Below are 22,401 nucleotides of genomic sequence, written 5' to 3' on the forward strand. Positions count from 1 at the left end.
GTCGTACAGCCCATTACTTCGACAGCAGGCAAATAAGGCCCATGAGTCCGACAGTATACAAACAAGGCCCGCAAGTTTGACACTAGGCAAACAAGGTCCACGAGTTTGAGACTTTTCTAAGCAACAACCCCCCCCCCCCAAAAAAAAAAGAGAAAAAAAAACCTCACAAGTTAAAAACGATCCACGAGTTCGATATTCACATCGCAGGGCCGTAAATGTGTTTTTATCGTGGATCTTGTAACGTGCAAACTCGGAGGGCCCGGCTTGCCTGGTGTAAGACTCAAGGGTGACGAACTCAAGGGCTGTAGGACTCACAGGCTGTATAACTCTCGGGCTCTATGACTCATGGGTTGTATGATTCGTGGGTGTCGAACTCGTGAAGTGCACCCGGTGAATCAGCGTCAGCTTCTGGACATCCATAATGCACCATGGCTGATCTGACAAAAGTATTGACTTTAAGTTAAATGTCTACAGAAGATGCCTGAATTAAGATAATGCCTTATTTGTTGTTGTTGTTTTTTTTAAACATGGTTATTTATCTAATATCCAGACTAGATTTAATTTTGTTTAATGATATTACCACAAATAATGGATATTTAGATGTTTTAGCGTGAAAACTTGCAAAAAATTGCGTGGACTTTTAAGTTTGTCAGCCTCATGTATGCCAACTTTATTGTCGATGACCTGCAAGTCCATATTCCCAAATTTTCGCAATAAAATGAAAATGATGTTAATATAATCATTTCCATCGAGAAATTGTACATCGTGATCGAATCGTGACTCGAACTCGGGTCCTCCGATCGGGAGTCGAAAGTTTTACACACTATGCCACAGAACCGCCAAGAACCCACAAGTTAGCATTCCCAAGTTAAAAAAACAAACAAACATTAAAGTAATTTAGGCCTCCAAAAGTCCATTGTCTCTATTATGCATCATGTATAGTGTCATTTCGGTGACAAGTTCAATGTAGATGCAATTTCTGAAGAAAATAGAGGAAAAATCATGTCAAAATATTATCCACGCCTGATACAGTATTTAGAAATGTGCCAGTGAGTGCAGCGTAGTTGAGATAAGTGTTTTAATTGTGAAACTAGTTATAAGCATATTATCTAAAGGGGAAATCCAATCCAAATAAAAGTTAGTCCGATAAGAAAAAGTAAAATATTACGAGTTCAATGGTAAAGTTGTGATCGAAATCGCATGAAAAATATATGGAAGTTATATGACATTTTGAAGTTTCGCTATTTTTTGAGGAAGTAGTTCTTGAACGGTCAATATGAATATCCAAATGACAAAGTGAGCATGTCATCCCCTCACATCTTGCTGTATCGTTTGTACATAAAATTTTGACATTTCCAGTTTTTCATACAAACGCAATTATGCTCGAGGCTCAAATCATGATATATCTAACATCACTATTACCAAGTTATGCAACCAGGAATAACATCATTTGTCAGACTTCAATGACTGAAACATTGAATTTTCTTTATTTTTGTACACGATCAATGGAAAATTGTGAGGTTATGACATGGTCAGGTTACTCATTTGCATATTCTTATCCACTGTACAAGAAATGTTTTGCAGAAATTAGCAAAAAATAGTAACTTCCTTATAGTTCATCAGATTACAGTTAAATTCTTACCACTGAACTCGTAAGATTTTACTGTCTTTTTATCAGACTGACTTATTTTTAGACTGGATTTCCCCTTTAAGCAGGATTTGAATTTGTTGCAAGGAAATAAAATGCCAGTAGAATTGAAAATTAATTATCTTGATTTTCTTTACTGCAAATTTATCGCTAAAATCAATCAATTGAAAATGAGATTTGTAAACGAATCCCTGCTATGTCGTATTTCTAGTCTTTGACGTCGTCTTCATCTTCGATGTCGTGACCAACGTCATCATCAAAAAGAACCATGGTCAGCTTTGATTTCTCATTCTAAGGCAACTTTTATTCAATCAGGTGATTGCTGATTGCAAAAATTGATTAAAGTTGTGAATTTACATGATAAAAAGATTCGTTGTAACTCATTTTTGATACTGGACATCAAAAAAAGGCATTTCGGAGGCTAATTTCCAGACACCGCGCATGCGCACTCGAATGTCTACAGAAGAAGATCGGATTACAATTAGGCAAAAATCTTTTGTTTTCGTAAAAAGGGATATTCATTTAATATCCAGACCAAATTTCAAGTCATTTAACAAATTTTTCACGAAAATATACAAACTTAAAGGGTTAAACTTGAAAAATTGCACAAATTTTGTAAAATTTTGTTGAATTTTGTCGACATCGTTGCCCATTTCGTTGTCGATGACGACAAACTGAGGGCTTATATTGCCAAACTTTGCTTTGCATCATATTTCCCATCTTCTGAGAAATCTAGAAATACCAAAATCTTTGGTTATCAATGAAAAACAAAGGCATGGGGACCACTTTATTAGGATAATACCCAAATGCTATTCCCCCGTATTCGCGAAAAGGTCGTTCCGGAAGTGACGTCACAAAACGTCACGAGGCAGGTCTTGGGACCCAACTTTTTTGTTGTTAACATCACTTTTTTGACTCTCCAGACCAAGGGCTACATGGAAACAACAATGAATGTTAAGTGCAGAGGGGGTGCACGTTGACCCCCACTAGCCCATGGCCTATGTGTTCTGAGGTCGAATGAATGACAGGCGTGCCAGTCAAGGATCGTATGATCAGCTGACATTCCCGGGGGTGGGCGGAGCGTTATGATTTTTCGTGAGACGCGCTAGTCTACATTTTTAAACACTTTAAAACTTCTTAATTCATGGTTTCGCAATAATATGTACATAATTACATCAGTTTTTAATCTATCGTCACAATTCTGTCACAATTTCTGGCGATAATGTAGAATAGAAACATGTTCAAATAGAGCACATGGGTTCATTGTCATGATTTCCTCTTCGCTTTTTTTTAATCAATGGTTTGTAGCCTGAATACAGTATTAAGAGAGACTAAGTAAGGCAAGCTGATAAATATTCATCACTATCGGCAGATATGTTATCTTGCGGTGATCGGAATTACCGGAATATTTCGACCTGGGAATAAAACAACGCTGGATTTTGATAGCAGACTTCACTAAGGAGGTACGCAAATTGTACTTTTGTCTGGTTCCCTATTGCTAGCCCAGAGCTCATTACAACTCACAGAATTAAAAGTAAATGGTTCGTAACATATCATGATCATGACCATCCTTTCTCATTGTGAACAGTCACCTGTCTTTGAAGTGTCGGCCCTGCGAAACAATATATTAATAGTCCCATTACTTCTCTTCTGTGTTGCTTGTGCGACTGTAATTTACTTCCTATGTAGGTGCAGCTGCTGCATGCTGGCATTGCTGCTCTGCTGCAGCTGCAGGAGCCAGCCAGTTAGTGTTGTTTCATGAATGTTAGCTCTCCACACCCACATAACATACCAAAATCACAAAATTGAAAATCCACAAGATTGAAGTTGAACTCTAAATATTCTAACAAGACTAGACTAGACACTGGTCCAGGCGCAGGCAGCATGCCCAATTAAGATTGAGCTCATGACATTATTACCCTAGCTTGGGGTTAACTTGTGACCAACAAGTAGACTAGCACTCAGGTCTACATATGAATTGCCTGTAATGTTCTGAAATGTGATCAAGAACGGAAGGCACTAGTCCAAACGAAAATAATTTTGATTCTTTATTAAAAGGAGCATTGAAAGTTGAGAATTCAATATCTCATTTGAGCTGAATATTCACCAAGCACCTACAAAAAGAAAGAAAGAAAAAAGTAATTTGATATGCAGAAAATCACTCAGGATTATCCGTGACAATTTCATTTTTGCTTGACATGCAGTGTGTGAAGCAAACCCTGATAGCAGCTTCCTGAAGGCTGACCTGACAGCACCATGTCGGACAAGAAGAATCGAGGAGGTCCCTACAAAACCCAACCCGCCACAGACCTGACCCGGTGGAGACTGACCAATGTGAATGGGCGACAGACGTGGCGATACATTCCAGAAGGCGAGACGGTGGACAGGCCTCAGACCTTTGTGGAGAAATGGGCCCTTGGACTGGATATAGTAAGACAGCGTTCTTGAGCAATGATGATAATATGTACAATTTTACATGTTTTGTGGTTCTCTTGATCATTGAATATCATGATGAATCAGTGAAAGATTAACATAAAAATCAGAAGAGTTAATCATTTGTGCTTTATTGCAGTGCATGTTTGTAGTGTAGTAGCGCTTTCTCCACATTACCTGTGATTCTTAGTTTGTGCTGTCTGAAAGATAGTACACATGCTTGAGAGAATGGAAGATAGTCTTTTTTTTCCATAACCTAGAAATTTGCTTACACCAAATTTATGCAGATGACATCTCCATTAAGTCATTTCTTTTTCAATTTTCTTTTGGTCCTTCCCCCTTTTTAGCTCACCTGAGCCAAAGGCTCAAGTGAGCTATTGCGATCGCCCTTCGTGCGTCGTGCGTCGTGCGTCGTGCGTCGTGCGTCGTGCTTAAACTTTTTACATTTTCATCTTCTTCTTGGAAACCCCGAGACCGATTTTCATCAAACTTGGCAGGTAGCATCCCTAGGGGGTTAGGAACTCAATTTTTAAAATGGGCACCATGACCCACCCAGGGGGCCCCCAGAGGGGCCCAAACCCCCCAAATTAAGGAATCTTAAAAAATGTGGGCCTGAATTGTACATTTTCATCTTCTTCCTGAAAACCTTATGATGGATTTTCGTCAAACTTGGCAGGTAGCATCCCTAGGGGGTCAGGATCTCAATTCATCAAAATGGGCACCATGCCCCACCCAGAGGGCCCCAGGGGGCCCCAATCCCCCCAAATTAAGGAATCTTAAAAAATGTGGGCCCTTATTGTACAACTGTATATTTTCATCTTCTACTTGAGAATGCCTGGTCAAATTTTGGTAGAGCTGTGAATAATTTAGATTAGTGACTGCGAGAAAGGTGAACTTGCGATACTCAGGTGAGCGCTAGACCCGCGGGTCTCTTGTTTTTTAATGGATGACATTCATATGCTTTCTATTCCATTGACCCCTACTCCATTTTCCACAGAATGATCTTGCGCCCCCACTGCCCAAGGCAAAGACGGCCAAGGCAGCGGCCAAGAATGGGATGACGTTCTACTCCAAGCTACAGACAGAGGATGGTCACTGGGCTGGTGATTATGGAGGTCCTCTTTTCTTGTTGCCAGGTAACAGCAAAGTTTTCAAAGTGAAATGCTGTGCAGTGATTCTGTCAGACTTGCTGCGTTCATGTGTGACACAGTTTGTTCTTCCTTACACTGTCCTTTCTGACTGAACCTTTCTCCCAGTCCCAACCCCCAGAACAAACTTTGCATGATAAAAGTTGAGTAATTCATAAGTGTGGATCAAGTTCAATGATGATTTCATGGTTTGAGTACTGTTAAATGGAAAATTTTTGGCAATCAGCTGAAGTAAAGAGATTAAATATTATTACATATGAAAAGCAAAAATGTAATTTGTGTGCTTTTTTTGTGCTAGTTTCATGCTGTGCCAAATGCACAAAAGTTTCTACACCACAAAATGCAATACTCTGTATTGTAACTGTGCAAAGTGATATTGTAACCATTGCAAGCACTTATTTATCAAAACAATGTGATTTCCACATACACTGTCAAAAATGGAAACTGTATTGACCTGAAGAAAAAAGAAATGACTCCCAAGCATATTAATTTTATAACTTTAAGTTGTCTATTTGTACTTAGCACAGTAAGTTGAAACTTGTGCTTTGTTAGCAATTTTACTGGCACAGATATCTGGAAAATTATTGTCAATGAATAGAGATTTACCCAATCCCCTTAATCCTTTTTGTGTCACTTTCACTTTCCTGCTGGACTGAGTCATGTGGCTTCACCTAAGTGGGCTCGCTAACTTTACAACTTTTTCAAGTTAAGATGGATCGCTAAATCCTGATGAAAAAGTCTTGGCAAGTTTAAATCTATGTACGTGGGCGCATAAAGGGTTGAGGGTGCCACAACCTACTTACCCCCTTGCCTTGGCAACCAATAACTCAAATGTCAGCCAAGTGAAATGAACAGGCATTTGCCTGTTTATAAAGGGATGTTATAGTTTTGGTTGAGATGGGGTTTCAGATTTCAGATTGTGTTGAGCCCTGCATAGAAGTTCATATTTACTAATCATATAATTGTACACACACTTGTCAAAGAACAAATACATGTATCTAGATAACAATATGTTTGTGTGTGTTTTTGTATGGGTGTCTATGTGTTACTGTGTCTGCATCTTTGTTTTGTGTGTATATGTGTACATCTGTGCAAGACAATCAAAGTGTTCCTTTCAAATATTCATGATTAGTAAAACACTTCATGGTTAAAGATTCAAAGTGTCAAATAGTGATCGTATTTTGTAGAAATTTCTGGTACCGAATGATACCAGGCACGATCATACCCAAATATGCACCCCTTGCTTCATATATCTCACACAGGTCTGATCATAGTGTGTTACATCGCTGGAGTGGTTCTACCTGAGGCGTCCAAAAAGGAGATGGTGCGTTACCTCCGGTCCGTCCAGTGTCCTGATGGAGGGTGGGGCCTGTAAGTCCACATTTTGTCTCTAATGTCATATAATACCCTCTAACCAGTTATACATGTTAATGACCAACATCAAAAATGAATTAAAACAGCTCTTTATCTATTCACAGTGCAATGCCTAATATTTGATCAAAGTATTTCATCTCATCTCAGTTATGGGAAAGCCTGATGAACAAGAACTCTCAAAATGCACAAAAATTTTTGAATAAGGGTCATTTTTTTTTTTAACAGAAGTCCAATTGAAAAAAAAAAATCTGTAAATTTTTGTCAGAAGACGATGTTTAAACGTGAGACATCAAATTGTCAGTGGTAAATATCTGTTTTTTAACAAGAACTTTATTCAATTGTAAAAACATATGAAATTTATCTGTGTATGCATTAATTGTGCATATGACAGCAATTTGTTGTTGTTTCAGGAAATATGAATGCATTTTAAAGAATAGAATATCAAAACCTTTCTTAAACGCAAGTAGCTGTTGTGCCAATGTTGCAGGGGATTTGGGGGGTCTAGAAATTTAACCCATTGAAGACGAGCCCGCAGTATACTTGGGCAGGTGTCTATGGGAAATGCGCGTTGTAGCAAAATCAGTCCGTCCTCAACAGGTTAACGCCAGAAGTAGTTATCCTAATGAATGGATTTTTACGTCCTTGCAGTCACATTGAGGACCATGCCACTGTGTTTGGCACAGCCATGAACTACGTGACCATGAGGCTGCTAGGAGTACCAGCAGACGACCCTGACCTTCAGAAAGCCAAGGCACTCCTCATGAAGATGGGTAAGATAACTGGTCGTTGACCCCCATTCCACCCTCTTCATTCAGCCAAGCCTTACACACTTAATGTCATGATAACTACAACATCGCACACTTCAGTAATTGCCCTTTGTACCATAAGATTACTTTTGTACACAGAGCTCATTGCACAGCAGTTAAAGTGATAATGGATCATAGCTGTCAAAACCTTGAAAGCCAATAATGCTATTGTCGACACTTTACATATGACTGCTGTGTCTATTCAAGGGAGACTGATGCAATTATTAGGTTTAATATGATGAACTTCTACATTGAATCAAAACAGACACTCACTCTTTGAGATTTATCTTGAGGATTCTCTCCTTTGGAATATAAAGGGATGATGTTTTGATGTTGTGCTCATGTAATGCTGCAATAAAAATGTTTTGACATTGTGAAGTTGCATCTTCGAATCATGTCTGTAACTTGACAAGATGCTAAGATAGTAAGATAATGTTGCAGTATTCCCCATGAATAGTTCAATGATGATTAAAATGATGTTATGATACAGTGTGCTAAATCGTGATTGGAAAGTAATGGTGATTTTATTGTGTGTTCCACCTTTTCTTCTGTTCAGTTGTTCTCTTTAAAGGCTCACCTATAACCTGTATGCCACTGTGTAAATCATATTTTTATCTGAAAGAGCATGGTTTACTTGTACTTGTGGCTTTTTAAGGAAAGTGAAGCATTTCTCTGAAAAGAAGAAGAAAAATAAAAAAGAATTACTTCAGAGAAATACCCAGAGAAAAATCATGTCCTTTTTTTGTTTGCTTGTTTGTTTGTTTGATTTGGAAAAATGCATGCCTTTTAAGAACAACGCAGACCCAAGAAAGAATGGAGAATGTTTTCTCTGTAATTTGCATACAAAGCCATGCTGTCTACAGTGTTGGTTAAAATTTAAAATCTCATAAATATTCCTGTTTGTGTTCACCACCCAGGTGGGGCTGAGAGCATACCATCCTGGGGAAAGTTCTGGCTCTGTGTCCTCAACGTCTACAAGTGGGAAGGCATGCACTGTCTGTTCCCGGAAATCTGGTGAGAATTTTGCAGTCTTACATATCACACTTCATATCTACAATATGGGAAAATGCGCACCCAAATTATGAAAAACAATATCACATCTATTATCTTTGAAGAGGATCTTGATTTGATGCAATATATTGTTTCTATATGATGAAATACAGTGGTAGGTACAACAATTCAAAATTTGGTCAATAGTTTCATGTCAATTCAAATTCATGAAATACTTCTGTCAAGATGTTTTTATGCAACTGATTGACAATCAGTTCCATGTCAAGTTGCACATCAAAATTGATATACATAGTTTTGTGAAACAGGAAGAAAAATATAACTGGTAAACAAAATGTCCATGCATGAGATCGTTTTACCTTTATTAAATAAATTTGATGATTGCATACATGTACCTGAGTAAAAAATCTTTGTTATAAAAGATTGTGGATTTATCATCTGTCTTTCAAAACTAAAGTTACTCATAGCAAGAAAATTGTTTGTGTAGCTTGTAACATATGAGGTAGTCAGCAAGTTTCTGCCTGATCATTTTGCTCTTTCCTACACAATGTACATGCATCATATTTTGTGATGCTTTAAGTTTTGCAAATATCGTGAGTTGGCCCAGTATTCATGAAATTTGCAATTTGAGAAAACATTGCCACGTAGCACAAATGCATTTGTTTCAAGTTGGAAAATCACTGGCTTTTCTTAAGACAAAATGTCAATCTTTTCTCATTTTGTCAACATGGTATTTGCTTGCAAAGTCAACCACTTGCAAAATTGTCTGGATGCCAGTCACTGCCAGAATGTCATACAAAATATGTATCATATATGATACTCCATCTGCTAATGAAAAATTTGAAAATTTACACTGACTGTGTCATTTAGTAGGCTTTTGGAATAATGTTGAAATGTTTGGCTGCAAAAACATTTTTATAGTATATTTTACATTTTACAAAGTTGGCAGGTCATAAATTATAAGTTTCTAAGTGGATTTTCAAAGAATACATCAATTTTCATAGCCGCACAGGAATGTGCAATTGTGTTGTGTGAAAAGTCAATATGAACATTTTACTATATAAACCAGACCTAGAATTCAGTGTGCACGTAGCCTAACTTACACTATCTGTTTGCTCACTCAAAATATCTTTTTTTTAATCAAATGAATAAACTCATCATCTGTTACAGAGTTTACTTAAGAGTTGAAAGCCCAGCCATTCACCTGTGCAAGATAGACTTTATCATTAAAGCTAACACATAACTGTGTTTCTTATCTATCATGCCACTATACATTCAAGGTTGTGTATGTGTGATCAAGTTTACTTCATATTGATGACTGTTTTCCTGTTCGGTTCTGTTTCCATCAAGGAGAAACTAACTCTTGATTAATATTACAACTTCTTTTTTCTATTTCTTTTCTTTTTTTGCAACTTGTTACCACAATTTGCATGAGTATACATGTATTCCTGCTACACTGCCTGTATCTGATGCAATATAGATGTGCATTATAATAATCAGATAAATCCCACTACACAGACTCCCATAAATTGAAATCAAGTTTATTATGTGTTCATATTAGTGTTATAATGTTTATGTTTTATGTTTGTTTGCAATATATATTATATGCATGTATGTATTCCATTTCAAGCCAACATGCACATATGATTTTGAGAACAATGAATTTGAATCATAACTTACCTCATTCTCAGAGACATTCATTTAGCATCAGCCACGTAGCAGGAAATAGAAATATAGTTGATTGCACACTTGTTTCATATTGAATAGAGAAACAAACAAAAGATTAAAAAATCAAACACAGTGAAGAAAACTAGTCCACATACCAAAGGGTATACAGTACACAACCTTGACTGTACACTGACATAACAGATAACAAAGCATAACTTTGTGTTGGTTTTTTGATAAAATCTATCTTGAAGAGGTAAATGACTTGGCTGTCAACTCTGAAACAGTCTCAGCGACAGATAGCGCATTGATGAATGTGACAGATAATATATAATGAGGTTAGTGCTCAACTAATTCTTAGGTCTGGTCTAGTCATATGCCCATGCCATAGTCTTATACCCATATCGATTCGATTCTAATTGATTTGATTCAATTTTATTGTCCATTTTTGGAAATTTGTTTTGTTTGCATGCATACACATTATACAGGCACTTACATACTGTAGATTGCATACATGGTGTACATTCAGAGCACACGTATAACACAGACACATCTAGACATAATAGGCATACAAGAAATATATACAGCAATACAATATCAATATAAATGTCAGGAATACATGTACATGTACATGCATAACAGTAGAGGAGATATTCATCTGTATAATATGTTTGAGTCATATATCATATTTGTTTTATTTTTATATGTGATCTTGACATGGTTAACCCCAAGTTTATTTACCATGTATTATGATATAATCCTAACTCTCCCCCCCCCCCCCCCCTCCAACCTAGGCTGTTCCCCTCCTGGTTACCCGCCCACCCTTCCACCATTTGGTGTCACTGTCGCCAAGTCTACCTCCCCATGGGCTTCTTCTATGGCACCAAGTTCCAGGCCAAGGAAGACAACCTCATCAGGCAGCTGAGGAAAGTAAGTTCAGGTTTGAAAACACCACACAGTCTCAAATTGATTCCTCCTGCAAACTCTCCTTTCTCTTCAGATTAGAAAACAAAGTTTCCCTTTTATTTTACAAAGTTGCTCAGTCTCCTCGAAGAACCAGCCATTTCTTCATATCATGACAAAAGAACAAACTTGGTATACAAACCACCTCGATTTGGGAAGTATTTTTGCTTCTTGAGATACATTTACCCGAAAGGTAAAATCTTGGTTGCTCTTGGAACCTCCCTGATATCAAATGATAAATGTTGGCAGCCACAGTATTTAGATTGCCTGAATGACATTGCCATTGACATAAACTAAAGTTGGCTGAATTACTGTTTGCCTGAAGTTTAGAAATCAGTTAATGAAATGACATTTGTTTATAACAAAATGAAAGAAATAAGTTTTGTTCTTCTGTGTCCGTATATCATATTTGTAAGGAGTGGTTTTCTGGAGGTTTTTTTTTATGTAATGTTGTCACGTTTATATTCACAGATACTTTCAAATACCAAGATGTCTTGAAATTGCTAGAATATAAAAGCAACACTCCTATGTAAAAGCATAATATAAAATCTGTAAGATTTTTAGTCATTTTAATAGTTATTGGCTAAGTGCAATGCACAATACCTGCCAATAACTATGATTTATGTGTTTTTTCCTGACGTGGTACACACTGGGATGTGATTCAAGTGTTTATTTAACCCATTGAGGACGGACTGATTTTGCTATAACATGTATTTCCCATAGACACCTGCCCAAGTATACTCGGGACTCGTCAATTGGTTAACATTGTATTTGTGCTATATTCTTTCATGTATCAAATTCATGTTTCCCCAAATTTGTCTTGATGATGTGAAGGAAATTTTCAAGCAAGATTTTGACACCATAAACTGGCCTGCTCAGAGGGACAATATCTCCAAGTATGACCTGTACACACCACACAGCTGGCTCTACAATATTGCAATGGGTGAGTTTATTGATGCTGATGAGGATGATTGACGCTGTAGTTATGGAAACTAAAAATGATGTTGTAAAAGTTTTTTCTTTCTTTCTTTTTTGTAAAAAGAATTTTAGTGTTTTAAAGCATGCAGGTTTATAAGATTCTATCTCCCAGACATGTTTTTAAAGTGTCTGCTCGCGAGAGATTTAATTCAATATTATAAATCTAGTGGTGTGAAGATTAGCTATAAACGATTAAATCTGTTGCAGTCTTAGGAAATGTCGAGAAAATGACATGGATGCTTCATGTGGACTAAAAGTTATTTGTCAGTGACTTGTATGTTATGGCGCCATGGAAATGAAAGCTTGTCCATTACACAGCTGTATTTTCCCTGGGGTGATTGAGTTGATTTAGAATTCTTCATGTATGATCTGTATAAGCTCCAGTAGATGTTTGGAAGAAATGTATTCCCTATGATGCACTTTTGTGTGTTTGTTGTTGAAGCTGAAAAGTCGCACCGTGCAAAATGACTGTAAAGCCTGTCCATGGCTGTAAAGCTGCTGCATGTCTATAAAATTGTCCTGTGTCATTTCTTGGGAAAAGACTTGTAAATCTCATAAACTGTGAACATCATTCCCGTTTCAATATTGCGGCAGTACTATTTTGTTACCCTCTCATTCATCCATGAGGAGATGTACCAAGTTATCTGATTTTTTTCTTTCAGCAATTCTGGACTTTTACGAGAGGTTTCACTCGACGTGGCTGAGGAAAAAGGCACTCGACATGTGCTACGACCACATCAAAGCAGATGATGAGTTTACTGATGGAATCAGCATTGGACCGGTGAGTTGAGCCTATTTTGATTGAGTTTTTCCCCCACAAGATATTCATGAACTATCCTCAGCAATTAGATTTTAAGACATTACAGAGATAATTGTCATGTTCCAGGGAGTCGTTTGTGGGAACGCAAATAAGAAACACAAATTCTAGAATGTATACCACGGATACATTCGCTTCACCTTCTGGTTCATCTTATCAGCATAGACTTGAAAACAGTTGCTTTCAATGTAAAATCTTCTTGATTCCATTGATTTATAATTATGATACAAATAAATGTTCCCAATTTGGCTGCTTATTCTGTGGTTTGTGAGATTTTCCATCAATAATCAATAATCTGATTATCAATAATTATCAATCTGATTTGTATGTATCGATTTGTAATCCACTGTTCCCAACGTTCACTTCATTGTTAGCTTGACTTACAGTTGTTTTCAAAAACTTTTGTGTGCTTTAAATTGTGCATATATGTTCTGAATTCACTTGGTATCAATGTAATGGTGTTTCCATATCTGTGCACACTGTTGGCATTATTATGTGGGTTTGGGGTTTTATTTGTATTTTTTGAAAAGCCACACTCTTTCGCAGCCTGATATTACCTGTTCTCTTCCCTACCCCATCCCCTCACAGATATCCAAGGTGATACAGATGCTAGTGAGATGGCACATTGATGGTCCGGAGTCACAGGCCTTCAAGAAACATGTAGAGCGCATCCCTGACTACCTGTGGTAAGACACTGCCACCACCACTCCCCCCCCCCCCCCCCCCCCCCCCCTTTCTCTCTTTCTAATATTTGCATATCCTGACATGTGCTCATGTAGCAGCAGCTTTCATGTCCAAGACAATGACAAAAATGTACAAAAATGTACAAATGCTGATCATAAGGGGCAGTGACCCATTGCTTTGGAAGAGGCATTTCCGTAACATTTATAGCGATATTTTTCATGGTTCTTGCATTGTAGCAAGCTGCGTGTACAATACAAGTGTACGTGAAAAATCCACAACTTACGAATACTTCTGTCTCATGTTCTGAGTCCGGAAAAGACATATTATACATTGTTTGTAAATTCGCTCTCTTTTTAGGTATGATGTAAACATACAAACCAATTAACTCCAATCTATCCATTCTACGAAAGTCATACATTGTTTGGTGTAAAAACCAATTGTAGACAGAAATCTCGAAATGAATGCCAAAATTTCATTTGATAATGGTAACAAGTGAACATTGATTTGCTCTCTTATACTGTGCTTTCCCAACAGGATTGGGTTGGATGGCATGAAAATGCAGGTAAGTCATCAACTTCTCATGATGCAATGTGAGATCTCTGGGTATGATTTAAAACTGAACATTAGATATGATATCTCTCTCATTTACTGTGTAGCAATCTCCCCACAACACCAAAAATTGACTTATACATTCTTGCTTCATGTTGCAAATTTTTTAGTTTTATGTTCTTTATGAGAGTATCCATCAAATGGAGGATGGAAGTGAAGTTACTTTATTGCACTGCATAATTATTCAAATGAAAGAGCTTATCTGAATAAGTAGTGAGATATTTAATGTGAATTAGCAATAACTGATTACAATTTTTTTCTCTTTTTCCTGCCTTCATGGCATAGTGGTCAGGGTGTGAGAGAATAGAACTGTCAATCATTTTTTTTTCTAAACAATATGATTAGGTTTTGCTTCATGCAAAAACAATAAGATATGCTTTGAAATTAGAAATATTAATTTTTTTTCTTTTCTGAAGTTGAGTGAGCATGCTTGCTCTATGTAGTTTTTCCACTTTTGAAACAATCTGAAAACCTAATGATGTTCATGCTTCAAAAGGAAGACATTGCAATTTTGTATAAAACAAATAACACCCAATTTGTTTGGGACACTTGTGAACTTTGACCTTTTTACCCATGTCAGGGGACAAATGGCTCCCAGCTGTGGGATACGGCCTTTGCCGTCCAAGCCTTCCTGGAAGCGGGAGCACACCAGGACAAGGAGTTCCAGGAAACTCTCTTGAAGGCACACGACTTCCTCAAGAACACCCAAATACCGGACAATCCCCCAAACTATACCAAGTACTACCGGCAAATGAACAAGGTGGGTTTGCAACCAGTGGGCTTCCACTCAAGTGCATTTGGGAGGAAGGTGTAGGGAGGGAGGGATGGAGGCGGAGGGGGAGGGGAGGAGGGAGAAGGGGAGGAGGAAAGGAATTGGAGGGAGGGATCAGAAAAGGACAGGGCAGAAGGAGGGAGAGGGCAAGGGTTAGAATTTGGTCAGGAAAAGGAAAATATTCCATGAATGTTATTTTGATGCTTTTGAGAAATTGTGATTGGAATTTTGTACAAAGCAAGCATTGTAAAAATTAGAAGTACGAGTAGGCAAGAGATGATAGAAACTGATTAGGGCCTGCAAGTTGCGCACAACAACAATTTAAACTCTAACACGATGTGTAACGATTCTGCAGAGGGTTTGTGAAATGTCTTCCTAGGTTGAATGCAGTCACTGCCATTTTCATGCCGTTTGGTATGGACTTTCAGCAAACATCAAATCCATTCTTTATTGTGTCCACAGGGTGGCTACCCCTTCTCCACCAAGGACTGTGGTTGGATAGTGTCCGACTGCACTGCAGAAGGTCTCAAGTCCGCCATGCTGCTGGAGGAGAAGTGCTCTTTCATCACCGACCACATTGGCAAGGAACGCCATGGCCAGGCTGTGGATGTGGTAAGGGCAGCAAGCAATGTACAAAAGTGTACTCATAATATTTCTATCAAGGAAAAAGCTGACTTGAATGCAGCATGACTGTGTTGGGGTTTTTTTTTTGGGGGGGGGGGGGGAGGGGAGGGCTGAAAACCATGTGAAAAATGTGCGTTATCATGCATTCTTAGTCACTAATCTGAGCGAAGGAAGTCCTGATTTTTTTTTTCAGGAGTACAGTGTATATTATTATAAGAATCAGATAATATCAAAGTTGAATCATATATTTTGTAAAATTCATGTGGACAGTGTATTAATTACCATTCAGAAGTACCAGTAAGTTTTAAAGAGGGGCCCGTTCTCACAAATCAAATAATATGATTTCCCTGTGCCTTCCCATGACAGCTTATTGACATGCGGAATCCCGACGGGGGATATGCCACGTATGAAACAACCCGAGGAGGATACATCTTGGAAAAACTGAATCCTTCAGAAGTATTTGGTGAGTTGGCTGTATTTTCATCCTTACACCCTTTGTGAACTTGCGAAACTAAACTTAAATTATGCAACTGCAAAAGTAGCCAGTCTTCAACATGTGTGTCATGCTAAAATTCATGATGCTAGCTACCAGCTGTAAGGAAGACACACTGAGGTAATAGATTTTGTATAGGCTCATAGCAATTTGTAAAAGTATACCATTTTGATCACCAATGTGGCCAGTGAGTGGCTCAGTCGGTAGTGCATGTGCCACGCCATTAGATGGCTGGGGCTCAAATGTACCTATGACTTTGTTGTCTAGCTGAGCAAAATTCTGTGTAATTATTTTTTCCCCTCTAGTAAGAGGCAAATGGGACATTAAATGGACGTCCTGTGTGTGAGAATTACCATCCATTCATGGAAGAGATCCCACTTCACTCCTGACAAAGAACAGGGTGTAAAACCAGTCCTCTCCGAAGTGGCTCACTGTGCACACATACACACTCACACATTCACATTCACATTCACATTCACACTCACACTCACAAATTCACACTGGAAAACATGTGCGAGACGCCAACCCCCCAAGGATGTCCCATATGACCAGCGGTAGTCTGCAACGATAGGTTAATGTCACTATTAGGAGGACCTGAAGCTACTACAACACCTTTTATATGAGATTTCTCACTATATCAAGATGCAAAAACAAAAACATGTAAAGTCTTGAGACCTGCCAATTCACCTTGTGAGAAGAAGGTTTTGTTATATCTATAAACCTTGTTACCTCAGGTTTCTCACTATATCAGGATACAAAAAAAAGGAAATATGGACTTGGGACCTGCAACATCGCATTGTTATAGGAGTTTTTTTGTTATATCAACCTCGTTTCAACGAGGTTCCACTGTAGCATCAGTCCTTCACATTCACAAGAGAAGGAAAGGAGATATACCAATGTGCTCACATCATCTCTCCTTCGAAATTCTTCCCCAGGTGACATCATGATTGACTACACCTACGTGGAGTGCACAGTGGCTGTCATGCAGTCCCTCAGACACTTTGAGGACCAGATCCCGGACTTTCGGCGAGACGAGATAAGGTCAGTAGCCCCTGTAGTTGGTTCTCAGGTCAAAGATCAATAATGGCAAATGTCAAAACGGATGTTGGACTGCTGGCTGTACAGAGAACAGAGATGCCTCATTCCTAGATAACATTTTCATCACTGTGCATTCCTGGGTAGAAATATATTACTCATTGGTATACTTCTCTTTTCTGGACCTAAGCTCATTTTCTGGGAATGGGATTACATCGAATATAGTGTTGTGGAGGACCAGATACTGTATACAGCAAATACTTAGCAAGTCTAATTTTTTTACAAATCAGGACTTCCCAACAATTTGTGAGAGGTGAAATTTGCAATCATGGAGTGCAGGTATTAAAGGCAGACGATCGTCATCCCTAATGGTACGTAAACTCCGAACGACCGAAGTTTGTGCATGCAATTGCGCAATGCCAGACTCGGTGCTATATCCATAAACGTGTGGGATAATGCTGCCACTGAGACACGTGTGTGTATGTGCATGTGTGTGTACACATCATACACAAACATTGTGACCGCGAGCTACGGTGATTGGAGGAGAGAGGCCAGAAGACGCGTGGCTCTTTTGGCCTCTCTTCATGCGCGTGCGCACTGAGAATGTGCGTCCATTCGGAAGCTCTCATGGCTCGCTCGGACAGCCATTTTGGGTCAGGAGATTTGTAGCACAGAACTCTTGTAGTCTAGAGGGTTGTTCGCTGACCCATTGAGCCAGCGCTATTCTCATTCGGGGTCACTACATTTGATACAGAATGGGGGAGGCAGCGTGTTGCGTTCGTCTCCGTGCCGCACAAACCACTCGCCACGATTGTATGCCTTTAACGGAGAAATGTATGAATGCACGTCACATTCATGTCGGGCTCAGAGTTAATATTTTCACATGTTTTACAATTTGCAAGTAGCACCCAAAGCGTGGAAAATGCAAAAATGAAAGCCCTGCAATATATGGTGTAAACAGTACCCTGAGATATGTTGCAATATCGTATTGCCAATGATATTGACTTCTTGTCGTCATGGCTCTGTGGAAAGGCGACATTATCACCAGGTCTTCACATTTGATGGCCATTTTATTTGATGTACTCTCACACAAATGACAAGATGTTTTTTTCTGTACGTTCTTCATCCCCTTCCTCTCTGTCTGTCTGAATTTCCCTCACTCTTTCTGTCTGTATTGACTTCAACTGCTAGAAGTTAATTTCCAGTTTAGCTATTTATTTCTTTTTTCCTTTTCTTTTTCAGGTCAGTAGTGGATCAGGGTTTGGACTATATCAAAGGTATTCAGAAGGAAGATGGATCATGGGAAGGGTGAGTGTGATGGCGTGTAGGTAGTGTACTTAATAAGAATAATAATTAACATTGCTTACTTTATTTTTATGTGTGTGTGTGTGTGAGTATTATAATGACTACACGCTTGTCATCGTAGATGCGTCTGATATGCATCCCTGTTGCATTGACTTTGCATCAAACTTGCATCTCATTTGCTCCCAGTAGCAAGGAAAGAGACAATATGGCATGTTATTACAGAGAAATATTGACTTGGGTTAAATTATGGTTTATTGATATGGTACAATGTATGTTGTGTACATTGCAGGACATGTCTCATTGTCAAAGCGTGTTATTCTGAAAACAATGTTTGTGAAATTTTTTGTGACACTCGATGTTATGAACCCACATGCCAACAAGAATTTCTCCATCACTTTGGGCAGCAGTACCTCTTTGATTTGTTAAAAAAAAAAAATGAAGTGAGAGTGTTCAGCCATACCAACATGAAATGTGTCAACCTTACTGTAAAACCAGACATATTTGCAATCATCAAACTTTTGCGAATTCTTTGTGGAGCTCCGATTCATGAAAATGAAATGCCTGTGAATTTTTTTATTTTTACGCAATCCTGTATATTAAGTATATATACTTGTAATTTCTTATTCATTGTTGGCAATTCACAAACATTTCAAAGTTTCAGGCCATCAGCTCCTATTAGCAGAAGTTTCATGCCTCTGCTGGTTTTACAGTAACCTTTACTCTTCATTTTTTCCACTGCTTTTGATTCATACAGATCCTGGGGTGTGTGTTTCACATATGCCACTTGGTTTGGGCTGGAAGGCCTTGGCTGTATGGGACAGCGCTATGATCTGGAGTGAGTGCTACACAAGTATAATTATGTTCTCTTAAGACTTATTTTCTCCGTCTAGTGAGTATTATTGATGAGAGAAACATGTGGGCTGCAGTGATAACGAGCTCAGTATTAAAGATAGATGGAAAAAAGAGATATGTATGTGTCAGACTTTCTGTAGAATCTTCTGTCTTGCCTGTTAGTTCCCCTGCAAACAAAAGGATGAAAGTTTTTGCAGCAAAGTTCGTACTCTTCTATCTATGCAAAGTTGTCATACAAGTCCCATTTCACAAATATTTTTACTCACAAAGTATATGGTATGTACACTAGTCCCCAAGCATTTCATAATGATAAAGCACATCTCATTTATATTTCCATGGAAAAGAATGCTGCTCCTCTTTGAATCTTGGCAAATAAAAAATCAAGTATAACTTGTACCTCATTTTTCCTGATTTCAGTCAAGTGCATCGAAATATTCGCAAAATCAAAGATCAAGCATTTGATGATGTGACAGGAAAGCATGTTATATTTGAGACTTTCATGGAAAGGAACATAGCTTCTTTATAAATCTTTGTAAATGAAAACATGGTTTTATATTTATCTTTGTGCTGTACAGCCGACTCCCATTACAACAAAGTCCTCAGGACTCGTTATATCAAAATTTCGTTATAACCAAACAAATAAACAATAAAAATGCATAGAGCAGATGATGTTGCAGCCTGAATTTTTAACTTCGTTGTAACCGGAATTTTGTTATAATCGAGTTTGTTATAACAGGAGTGCACTTTATCTGTTCCTCAACCAGCACGGCTACTCCGGAGGTGAAGAAGGCTTGTGAGTTTCTCGTCTCCAAGCAGATGGAGGATGGTGGCTGGGGGGAGAAGTTTGACTCATGCGAGGAGCGGCGTTACGTGCAGGCCGACACCTCCCATATTGTCAATACCTGCTGGGCCTTGCTGGGTCTCATGGCTGTCAGGTGACTGTTCCCATGGAAACCACATCTATATCCCCAACCCTTAGTTGCTGTTTTATTTTTTTACTGCTATCGATATTATGTGCCTTCACAATCAAATTTGCTGTCAAAAAAAAATATTGCTGGCAGAATACCTATTTTCCCACCGTAAAACATGTGCTTCGAGCAGTTTTGATGAGGATTTATTAGTTAAACTTTTTTTTTTTTAAATTCATGAGAATGCCCAGTGCTGCTTGTTTGGGCAACATCCTTGCCCGTACTTTGCACATCTCACTCAATGAAACGCATGCATAATTCATGTTTTATTCCAAGTATGAATTTGAAAAATGTCCTGTCTACTTTATTTCTCAGTGGCCCCTTACTCAAGTACAAATTTTATTTATTTATCTATTTTGTGTGTATGTGTGTGTGTGTGTGTAATTGAAATGTCAGGGGGTGTTTCATAAAGCTGTTCTTAAAGTTACGAAGGACTTGGGAATGACTGGCGATCATTTCTTGTGCTGAATTATTAAAATTCTGATAAGTATAGCACATCAGAACCGATCCCCAGTTGTTCTGAAGTAGTTTGTAACTTTAAGAACAGCTTTACGAAACACCCCCAGGTCCTGTTTTGTTTCAAGCCTTTAAAGTAATGTTTACAATTGAACAAAACATGTTACAAAATCATCATCGCTAATTGATACAGATCCTTTCTCATATGATGATAAAGAGTCTGGTATCCATCCCTGTGGAATGAGATGGAAGCCAGAACTGATAATTGTTGACAACTGGTGGTATAAATGTGGACATCGTCATGACTTCTTGCAGGTACCCTGACCGCACGGTGATCGAACGGGGAATCAAGGTCATCATGGACAGGCAGCTTGAGAATGGTGACTGGCCACAGGTAAGGTTTCAGTGGCAGAAAAATGACCAGAGACTACAATTTCCTGCACCTATGACAGTCCTGTATGCATTTTTACCTTTGATAAATAATGCTGTAAAACAAGGAATGTTCATGTGCATTTTAATTTCGCAAATTTTGCAGAGAGCAAAGATTTGCAAAATTGAAATGCACACAAAAGTTCTTGTCTACACTATTTGCCAAAATTTAATGCCACAAAAAAGGCTGTCGGCTCCTTTTTGTAATAAGTTTCATGCTGTGAAAATATCTTGCTTCATAAAACAAAAACAATAAATGCTCACTGTAAGAGATCATTTGTCAATGTACATTCATTATTTGATATCTCTTGGCTGGCAAGGTGTGTCACATACATGTATGCAGTCAAAGTTTTCATTAGCCATAGGTTTAAGTCAAACTGCATACCTTTGTTGTGTCGGTAAATAATGGTTGCACTTTTTTTTTTTTTCATTGGCTTCATCCTAGGAATCCATCATGGGCGTGTTCAACAAGAGCTGCGCCATCAGCTACACCAGCTACCGCAACGTCTTCCCCATCTGGGCCCTTGGCCGCTACACCAGGCTCTACCCGGAGAGCGCCACCAGCAGTCCCGATGCAGAGAGGTCCGACAGCAGCAATGGGGAGGATTGGGAGAAGCTATGATGCAGTGACCATGATAATGATTGTGACTGCCGCTGTAGATGCAGGAAATTCTCATTTAATGGGCAAAAAGAAGTATGTGTGCAAGAATTTAGGCATTTTAGCACAAAAATGAATAGACTGTACCCCATGGCCAGTTTCATTTCTTTGAAAGTCTGACAAGATATCAAAAGTGTAAATTGAATGGCAGCTGATATTGTTTTGCTTGTGTGTAGTCAGAAAATGTCAAATTTTTCATCCCACCCGCAAACAAAACAAAGCTTGAATTGAAATTGCCTGTGCTTTCAGAATCCCTACACTATACTGCATGTATGTACAGTATGCATGTTTAGGAGAAATAGTACCTGAAAATTGTCACATTCCATGGGTCACAAATGTATTGTACAGGGTAGATGTGTGGGTGTACGTGTTGATGTGGGAGCACTGTTAACCTCCATTAACTGATGCAACAGTAGGCCGTGTTGCTTGCGAAGGTGTTCATTTACATAGAGTACAATTTAGTCTCTGATTTGAAGACAGAGAAATCTTTCTCTTTTTAATTTTATTTTGCACATTACATATAATTTAGGATTATTAGCAATTTGATCGTTTGAGAGAAGAAAAGTATTGCTTTATACTATGTATGGTCTAGAACTCCATGCATACCCAATATGCAGAAACATAATTGTCCTGTAAGAAGAATGGGACATGATTTGACTTGAGGAGGCAGATGATA

The 22,401-nt window shown here is 38.4% G+C and overlaps 1 protein-coding gene across 1 annotated transcript; it reads left to right on the forward strand.

Moving 5' to 3' along the window:
- Nucleotides 1–3,035: 3,035 nt before the first annotated feature.
- LOC139709653 (lanosterol synthase-like) lies at nt 3,036–22,164 on the forward strand. The gene is made up of 20 exons (XM_071621614.1): nt 3,036–3,111; nt 3,853–4,078; nt 5,079–5,217; nt 6,492–6,600; nt 7,252–7,373; nt 8,327–8,423; nt 10,877–11,012; nt 11,880–11,988; nt 12,686–12,804; nt 13,429–13,526; nt 14,059–14,086; nt 14,714–14,893; nt 15,368–15,517; nt 15,896–15,992; nt 16,958–17,063; nt 18,300–18,365; nt 19,117–19,197; nt 19,979–20,149; nt 20,954–21,032; nt 21,513–22,164. Exons 2-20 carry the CDS (start codon nt 3,905–3,907, stop codon nt 21,687–21,689), a joined length of 2,238 nt encoding a protein of 745 aa, XP_071477715.1. The 5' UTR covers nt 3,036–3,111; nt 3,853–3,904; the 3' UTR covers nt 21,690–22,164.
- The last annotated feature ends 237 nt before the right edge of the window (nt 22,165–22,401 follow it).

Source organism: Diadema antillarum, unplaced genomic scaffold, assembly GCF_040938485.1.
Source record: "Diadema antillarum isolate AM-2024a unplaced genomic scaffold, OU_Dant_1.0 seq00001455_RagTag, whole genome shotgun sequence".
NCBI lineage: Eukaryota > Metazoa > Echinodermata > Echinoidea > Diadematoida > Diadematidae > Diadema > Diadema antillarum.